Source organism: Drosophila yakuba, chromosome 3R, assembly GCF_016746365.2.
Source record: "Drosophila yakuba strain Tai18E2 chromosome 3R, Prin_Dyak_Tai18E2_2.1, whole genome shotgun sequence".
Lineage (NCBI taxonomy): Eukaryota > Metazoa > Arthropoda > Insecta > Diptera > Drosophilidae > Drosophila > Drosophila yakuba.
Genome location: NC_052530.2, coordinates 8,537,021 through 8,546,263, shown reverse-complemented (window position 1 = coordinate 8,546,263; position 9,243 = coordinate 8,537,021). Strand labels below are relative to the sequence as shown.

General features: G+C 41.3%; 1 protein-coding gene and 1 long non-coding RNA gene across 2 annotated transcripts; one reads left to right on the top strand and one right to left on the bottom strand.

Annotated features, from left to right (window-relative positions):
• The first annotated feature begins 309 nt into the window (after positions 1-309).
• LOC6536018 (serine protease 7) lies at positions 310-2,774 on the top strand. The gene is made up of 5 exons (XM_002096597.4): positions 310-552; positions 1,260-1,646; positions 1,711-1,819; positions 1,977-2,263; positions 2,381-2,774. The coding sequence occupies exons 1-5, from the start codon at positions 465-467 to the stop codon at positions 2,683-2,685; spliced, it is 1,176 nt and encodes a 391-aa protein (XP_002096633.1). The 5' UTR covers positions 310-464; the 3' UTR covers positions 2,686-2,774.
• LOC120321781 lies at positions 2,336-6,657 on the bottom strand. The gene is made up of 2 exons (XR_005561503.2): positions 2,841-6,657; positions 2,336-2,778 (listed from the first exon to the last, which is right to left on the bottom strand). It is a non-coding gene; the product is annotated as an uncharacterized LOC120321781 (long non-coding RNA).
• Positions 6,658-9,243: the final 2,586 nt, after the last annotated feature.

Genomic DNA, 9,243 nt, shown 5'->3' with positions numbered 1-9,243 from the left:
ATTCCATTCAGTTGTGACAGAATTTCGTGTTTAAAACTAAAACGTTACTCTACGAGTGACGGGTATAAATACTTCTAAACAAGTTGGACGGTTACCAGTATACAAAGAATCTCTACATTCTAGGGGTGAAAAATTGAAATCGGATTACCAAAGCTTTTCAAAGAGATCTCTCTCTCTCTTAGTTGTGAAAAGCTCGGCTCAAGTCTCTTGATGGGCTTGAAAGCTTTACTCACGGCCTCTCAGTGGCAGTACCTCTCACCAAATCGATTATCATTTCCGATAGCATTTAAAATGTCTCTCGCCCGTTAATTCGCGATCAGTTGTCTCTGCGTCTTGAAGGCGTTTGTAGCTTAATTTCGCTTCCCGGTTTTTTGGTTCGAGGTCGACGAGCGTAATCGCAAAGACGCGTTCTGTTAACAAGCTGTGAAATTTATTATTAAGACTTGTGGGAAATATCCCAGAAGATGAAGTCAACACGCAAAGTAGTTGGGATTTTTTGGGCCACCTGCCTTCTGCCTTTCACCGTTCTACAAAATGTTGAGGCCCAAGGAAGTAAGTACCCAGCTATAAATATGTGATTCACTCCGAGCTGACTCATTAATTGAGACCGGTACTTAGACTCGTTAAGCGCAACAGCTTAACAGAAATCAATGCGGTTATCAATCTTGAACTATACAATTTTCCCATGTCAATGACTTAATTGAGCGCACTCGTGTAATCTTATACTCTTCTCAACAAATTGTATGGATCCAGTCAAACAACATATTACATTATCAAGGTATTTGATAGATGTCAAATGAATTAATCGTAATCTTTTGGCCATTTAAACTGTTTTATTTTATGGTTATGGTTGGTCTATAATGAACCCTTTTTGAAATTATATAAAACTTATATAAACTTTTTTCTTAATAGAACTTTATAGTTTTAATAAAAAGTAAGCTGCAAAACTAGGTCACTACAATTTTTGATAGCACAATCAAGCAAATCATTATTTTGAATATGATATTTTTGAGTAAAGTAATGGCACATAATGGCACATTTTGAGCTTAATAACAACTTACTTCAACATGCTCGATGCCTATTGTTGTTATTTATTTATTATTATTTAAATTGTTTTATTAGCGGATAAATTTTATCTCGCCATGTCTTTTCGTCCTTACGTTTTGTCTGCCAGATTTGATGATCTGTCTACTAGTTTCCGAGTAGTTGTTTTTTACAGGTGTAACTGATCTGCATACTTGTTTTCATTTTTTGCGTAGCTTGTAGAAATCCCAACCAAAAACAGGGGCGATGCTTGTCCGTATACGACTGTCAAAGTCTGCTTTCCGTGCTTCAACAGAGTTATGTCAGCCCGGAGGAAAGAACATTCCTTCGGAACTCGCAGTGCGCCAATGGAGTAGGTCGCCAGCCATATGTTTGCTGTACAAATGATCGCAGCTTTGGATCCCAGGAGACCACCTCCGCTGCCCCGCCTTCGACGACTACGAGTTCAAGTTCACGGGGTCAAGAAGGTCAGCCGGGTCAGGGCAGCCTGCTGCCCTCGCCACCCAAGTGCGGGCCCCACTCTTTCAGCAATAAGGTCTATAATGGCAACGACACTGCTATTGACGAGTTCAACTGGATGGCGCTGCTTGAATACGTGGATAGTAAGTGAGATCTTGTATTAAATCATGTAATTTTTAGTTAACCGATCTGTTTCCCTTTTGGCAGAAAGGGGACGTCGTGAGCTCAGCTGCGGTGGCAGTTTGATCAACAATCGTTACGTTCTTACCGCCGCTCATTGCGTCATTGGTGCCGTAGAAACGGAGGTGGGTCGCCTGTAAGTATTTTAAGCAAAATAAAATAGAAATTGGACAAACATGATTTGAAAAAAGTTTTTGGTTTTCCCAAAAAGGTGTACATAAAGCAAACATGATCTGATTGAACTGTATTCAGGTCCTCAAAAATCTAATAAAGTTGCTCATGTCTCTGTACAGAACTACCGTTCGGTTGGGTGAATACGACACCAGCAAGGATGTGGACTGCGTGGATGAAATATGCAACCAGCCCATTCTTCAATTGGGCATCGAACAAGCGATTGTACATCCCCAATATGATCCTGCCAACAAGGACCGCATCCACGACATTGCCTTATTGCGATTAGATCAACCTGTTTTGCTTAATGAGTATATTCAGCCGGTTTGTTTGCCTTTGGTCAGCACACGAATGGCCATCAATATAGGCGAAATCTTGGTAGTCAGCGGATGGGGCCGAACCACAACAGGTGAGCTTAGTTAATAAATATACATCCCTATACTTGCTCTACGGATATCACTTAACGCTCCTAACCAAAGAATACCCTAAAATATGTACCTTTATTGATTAAAGTTCTTATTCACAGCCCGGAAGAGCACCATCAAGCAGCGATTGGATCTGCCCGTGAACGACCACGATTACTGCGAGCGTAAGTTCGCCACGAGGAATATCCACCTGATCAGTTCCCAGCTCTGTGTTGGCGGGGAATTCTACCGCGACAGCTGCGATGGCGACTCCGGCGGACCGCTGATGCGAAGGGGGTTCGACCAGGCGTGGTACCAAGAGGGCGTGGTCTCCTTTGGCAACCGCTGCGGACTAGAGGGCTGGCCAGGTGTCTACACACGGGTAGCCGACTACATGGACTGGATCCTGGAGACTATTCGACCCTGAGCAGGGGAACGAAGGCCGCTTTTGTCCTGATAATGTTTTAATTAAAGTCAAGTCGAGAGTGCTCTTTGGGCAGGGCGCCCATCCCTTAATTAACTAGAATTCAATGTGATTTTATCAGCTGCAGTTACTACGCTGCGTATACGTAATGCGCTTACAATCTAGTGCCGTTTGCGGTAATTAAAATCGCTGTTCCCCTATGGGATGGGATGGTAAGAGTTCAGTTGAATAACTTTCAAGATGCGGCCAACTTGCCCAGCGGCACCTTCTTAGCACCACAGCGATTTTCTGTGCAATTTGGCAATGAATTTCTATTATGCAAGCGGTGCTCTTCCGGACTTCCTGCGCTCCCTCCTCAAAGTTTTCACTTGTTTGCAGGCTGATTGCATTGAAGGCGTGGCGGGGCTGGAAAACAAAGAAGACAATGGCTAGGCTCATTAATTATGTGCGCGCGGAAAGGTTAATGATGACTGCAGGAACCGGTTAGCATGGACAAAAGGCTCGGGTTTCTTGACCAAATTTACGGAGTCCACATAACAGCTTTTTATGTGCAAGAAGTAAACAAGGATCGCAAAGCTATTCAGAGAAACTTAACTTAAATGGTTTAGTAGTTGGGTGCTTCTTCCTTTATTTAAAATGGATTTAAGGAAGGAGTAACGAATGGATAAATATATATAAGTCATGGTACTAGAATCCAATCCCTAGATAGACAATAAGCTTTTCAGCAATTTTTTGATATTTTTTGTGGTATTTTTTTATTATCAACGATTTGATGAAAAAATTTTGCACTTTGGCAATTTTTATGATTGTTTCTTTAGGCTTTTCTTAGCCGTTCAAAACGGACAAAAACCATGCATATTCGGGGCATTTTCCTTTCGACCCGAAGTCATGCTTCGTTCGATAAGCCCAGAAACATTTTTTGATGGTTTTACTTTGAATGGGATTTATCTCCTAAACTGTTGGTTTCTACATTATTGAAAAGGACCATGTGCAAGTTTGAAATCAATATAGGAACAGTTTCACAACAATTTGGGTAAAATATTTATTTATTTGAGCAATAAGGGCATAATGAAATACGCGACTCTGACATCATTTTATAAACCAGTTAGTTACATATTGAGAACAAAACATACTCGAAACATTATCAATATTTACCTAATTTTCGATCGTAAAGGCATAGGGGCTGCTTTAAAAGAATCTGGTATTCCTTTTCACTCTACAAGTAACGGATATAAAAATATTACTCAGCTGAAGGAAGTGCGAAGAAGAAATTTTGACATTTTCCTTGCGCTGCGCCCATGTCTCTAGAATCTGATGCTGAATTTCAACTTTCTAGATTTAACAGCTCCTGGGTCTCGACGTGGACAGGGCTAGATCGACTTGTTTTTTGATCCTAATCAAGAACATATATAATTTATATGGTCGAAAACGCTTCCTTTTGCCTGCTACATACTTTGCAGCGAGTATGGTGTACCCTCATCCTCTTCGAGTAACGCTTTATAATTAAGTTAAAGATCACCATTTTCTAAAAGTTTAAGTACTTATGATAAAACGTACGTTGTCAGACTCAGATAGGGGGTCGCCGATGTTATTGTATTACATAAATATATTCTTATTGTTATATATATTTTGCACATATAAGAGATTGAGATCCAAGTTTTTGTTGCGGTAATATATAAATACGGTCGTATTTAATTGTTATAAGGCTTCGATCCGTGGCTTGTGACCTTAATCTCTTACATACTCATAAAAAGTACGAAAAAACTAAACTTAAAGGAAAAAAAAAAGCTGAGAAATGCTTAAAAAGAGGTTCTGCCTAAAAGGTAGAAGAAGGTATGGATATTCTCTTCTTTCCTTTGTACAACCCTTAAAACTCTTTTCTTTTGTTGTATTTTCCAGCCGGAAGTTTCGCTCAACTTTTGCCAAAATGAAATAAAGAGAAAATTTCCCTCATTCAGACGAGCACTCAGGCCATGTGTAGCTAAATTGCGCAAACGAAAAAAACGCTTTTGCTAAATGCTGGCGAGCGAAAAACTTGTAATTCAATTTTGGCCAACTTTGCCCAAATGCAAGCCAAATGTAATTAACACGCACACGGACACTCGCACAGGCGTTCGAATCTGCTGCAATGGAGTGGCAAAACGACTTGTACACCTGCCAGCCGGGCAGAGAGATATTCCCAGCCCAGCCTGGACCAGCCGAGTCCAACCGGACCGAACTCATCGGCCACCCACCCCAATTTCATACCTACTTCGTCCGAATGCCGTCGATTGGCGTGGAGAGTGTCCGGAATCGCCTCTAACTCTGAGCCCGGAATGGAAATGGAAATGGCCAAGTGGGAGGTCGGCGCTGCCTTCGTCAGTAACAGGCTTAATTGAGTTGTGTTCGCAGCATTTAAAATGGCCAACAGCGCTAACGATCCGACCAGCTTTACCATGGCCAAAACAACCACGAAAATAAGTTGCATAAATATAACATTTTCATAAATTAGCAGCGCGTCAAAAAAATTGTATTCAATTACCAACTTAAATGCAAAACGAACTAGGGCTTTTTAAAAGAGAATATGTTCATCAAATTTCAGTCGCATACTATTATATGTGTTGATACACAAGGGAGTAGCATAGGTATTAAATTTTCTCCTTGCAATAAATCGAGTAAGAGAATCCTTTACAGCCTGCTGTTTTCCATAGTGCACAAACCATAGCGGCAGAACACAAATTGGATTAAATGCCGACGATTTGCTAGAAAAATACTTGCTCCTCTTGCTGTGCCGAAACAAAATTCAAGCTTAAGTGGCCAAAATGAAATGTAGTGTGCTGCGCGCAATGAAAGCGAAAAGAACTTAAAACAAACATAAAGTTTTGCCACGCAAAAAATAAACTGGACTGCGGCAACAGTCGCATAAATCTAAACCATTTTTTAGCGAGCAGAAAGCATGAGCATCGGGACCAATTCGGTGATTGATGAATTGAGCGAGAGTTGCGCATTCGCCATGTGGCCCGGGCAAAAAGTTGCAATAATTTCATTTAACATGCATAGGCAAACTGGCAAACTGTTCCAGCGCAAACCCTAGCCCAAACCCACCAAATAAACCGATACCGAAGCCAAGAACGATTCTCAATTTTAGCGCAATTTATGACTTTGGCCTGGATGCACTCGTCACAAATGCCAACGTCGATTTGGAGGACTCTCGCGTTCTTTTGATTGGGCTTCAATTGCTCGAAAGTCTATGCATTTTGGAATATTTGTACGGCACAATAGGCAGGAGAATTAAAGGAGCGGGTAAATTTGGTCGAGTATTGAAAATGCATTTTGTCGAGTCCATATATAGTGGATACCACTGCTTCACATTCGATTACTGCTGTGGATGGACTCGAAGGCCACGGGAGCGAACTAATGCGATTTGCGCCTGCCCTGCTGATTGTTACCGCCGATTCTGGCTCGGCCACATCATTTGCCGTTGCCATTTGCCGTTTGCTGTTTGCATTTGCAGTTTTTGCAATGACATTATTTACTTAGCATTTGCATTTCCAATTTTGCATGCTGTGCATTGGCAATTGGCAGTGCAAACACACACGAAATGCCAAAGGACAGTTGATTTTTACGTCTGCTGATTGTGCTCCTATTATGCTTATTGGGTCCCAAATAATGAATGGCACAATTAATTCAAAATAGCAATCAAATGAGTTCAAACTATCTACTTGCAGCATAACCAAGAGCACTCTGACTATTTTCTAATACAATTGGGCGCCCCTTCTGACAATTTGAGAGTATAAATTTTAAACAGGCTGCCAATCAAACGGAAAGGGCTTAGAATGCCCTCATTGAGACACAAAGTGACCCCTTCTGTGGAGACTTTTTAGTTTCATCTGGAAAAATGTAATTTGTCGCTTTAGTTTCCTTTTTGTCTTGCAACTCTGTGAGCTGGACTAAGCAAAATTCGAACTTGCATTCTCAGCCGTTTTGCAGGCAACTCAAACAGAATGCCTGAAAATATTCCAAAAACATTTTCAGCATTTTGCTGAACATGGCGACTTAAAAAACTCCTTCTACGCCGGAACTATGGGCTCAGCCTCTCGATGTCGAAACCGCACCGGCGTCCTGAAAATGTTTTATTAAATTTTCATTCTCGAGAGGAACATTTTGCGGTTTCTCATAAGCATTACAGGTCGCCTTCGTCGACTCAAAAGTTTCGAATCATTTGGGCTAAAATATGGCCGCCAGGTAAATGCGATGATGAGGCAATTTATTTGTGTTTATTTTCGGCATACGTTTACCCGAGTTCTTTTCACTTCTTTGTCGATATTTTACAGGAGCCCAGCCCCAGACCCTCGAATCATTGAGATGATTAAGTGTTCGTCGGCAGGGCAGGTATTAATAAACTTGCGGCACACACTTTTCCAGCGCAAGCGGGAAAAACGTGATTGTGTAGCAAAGGAATGACCACCGCCGAGTCGCAGAAACGACTTGTAAGGGGATCGACAATATAATTTAAATTTATTTAACAACCGACTTGTTAAAACCGTGGAACGAGAGGAATGGTTGGGGTTCTAGTAGAAAGTGCACCACAACAGCATTAAGTAGCTCATTAAATTTCCTTAACCAAGGAACACAACACAAACAAGCCACTGGCAGACCAACTGACTTTTCGTTTTTATTTTGTAAGTGGGAAATATTATAGTAGAAAAACGGCGCCGAAAGAAATGAAATCGCCTGAGAAAGTGGAGTGGGCGGATGTGGGGGCGTGGCGGCGGACAGCCTCAAAGCAAGCAAGCTGTAAAAAACGCCGTAAGTGTATTTTTATTGCGTATAAAATGCATTTTGCAATGCCACACAAAATTCAAGTGGTGTGCGTTCTGAGCGGAAGTTACGACCAGCGAGCTAGGACCACAAGCGCGCACACACACACACAGACACACACATACAGACACACGGACAGTTTGTGGCTGTGGTGGTGAGTGCTTATGTGTGCGCCACAAAATCTTGATGTCGGAAGTTATGGACATCGAAATCAAGGAAATCGCAGGAAATTTCTTACTCCAGCTATTGCATTTTTTAAATGATATTCATGTGGAACAGGGCAATCATGCGGAAGCAACATAAATAAACAAAAGTATAAATATTTATTGTTATTAAGCATTTATTTAACACTGCCTAAGTCAAAAGTTAAAGAGTTTGACCTCGTAGTACAAGTTCTTAATCGTTTGATTGAACCTGAACTTGAATTTTAAAAAATAATTTAGACTCGATCACGTTTAAAAATACAAAAGAAAACGAATGAAAGCACCACCCAAGCACTTAAGTGCGTGACAAATATTCAAGATGTACATTACTTACACTCAAGTCCCCAGCAGGACTTAATCATACTTTCCCCAAAGCAAAGTGCTTGAGCCAAGGCAAATACCCCAGTCAAGAAAACAAACGAGTTGGCAAGCAATGATTGCTCAGCATTGCTACTTGTTGTTAAATATGTTGCACAAACAAACAACATTCATTACCCCGGCAAGTGGATTTATGCGGAGAGAGAGGGGCTGAAGCGAAGGATCGCTTCGTGAATGCTGGGAAATTGGCTGCGCAACGTAAAAACCAGAGGGTATTGCCAAACGTTAAAGCTAAACGCGGGATACGATGTTTGAAAGGTTTGGTGTTTGGTGATGGAGTCGCTATTTACACCTTGTTTAAGTCCAATGTTTACTCTGACGGGGTTACCCAGTGCGAATGCGTGATAAATATGCTAATGCTTATCCTTTGGGCGTGTTTAATGTTGATCATGTTCAGTGAATAAAAACAAATGGCTATACATTTGGTATGATTTACAGAACAACCATTTCTCTTGGAGTAATCAATGAATATTTAACAACCCCATTCGACTATTATGGGTATACACTACTTCCAGTCTTCTATTGATTTGACAAAATACCAAATATGTATTTACATGCAAATGTATAATACATATAAATTTAGGGTCGGATAATAATAATAAAAGTCTGCTGAGCGCACCGCTGAGTCGAAGTAGTGAGCATTATATTCAATCGGGTGGGTAGTCTAAATCCCATTCAGCTACTGGTTACACAGTGCGTATGTGTAACATAAATCCATTGCTCTACGACGTGCGAAGCCTGCGACTTTAAGTTATGCATAAGTTTGTCTTTTTATGACTTTTTCCGACACTCTTTTCGAGCACTATTAATTATAATTTTTTCTCCGGCTATTCTGGCAACATATGTATGTATGGGCACGGACACGGACACGGGTGTCGGCCAAACATTTTTAAAATTATATGTATCAAAAAGAGAGTGAGCTCAGGCACGGACACGCTCACATGTGGCGGAAATTGGCGCACACCTTGCAGCCATGCAGTGTCAGGAATTTTTTTCCATAAGCATCATAAAACCAGCACTGACCGGACGATGGTCAGGCCATTGGGTTATGGAATGGCGGCGTAAACGGTGCTGGGGCTGCTCAGCATGCGGAAATTATAATTTATAGCTGTAAGCTGCGGATGCCAGAGCTTCGCTGTGATTTTTTACTCTTGCGAGGGCTTTCTTCCCGGAACCGGCT

Excerpts from the sequence above, each read along its gene's own strand:
- LOC6536018 (XM_002096597.4), top strand. The coding sequence starts at position 465 with ATGAAGTCAACACGCAAAGTAGTTGGGATTTTTTGGGCCACCTGCCTT. Across the intron at positions 553-1,259 it reads AAATGTTGAGGCCCAAGGAA|CTTGTAGAAATCCCAACCAA; the intron begins GTAAGTACCCAG and ends TTTTTTGCGTAG. Across the intron at positions 2,264-2,380 it reads ATGGGGCCGAACCACAACAG|CCCGGAAGAGCACCATCAAG; the intron begins GTGAGCTTAGTT and ends TCTTATTCACAG.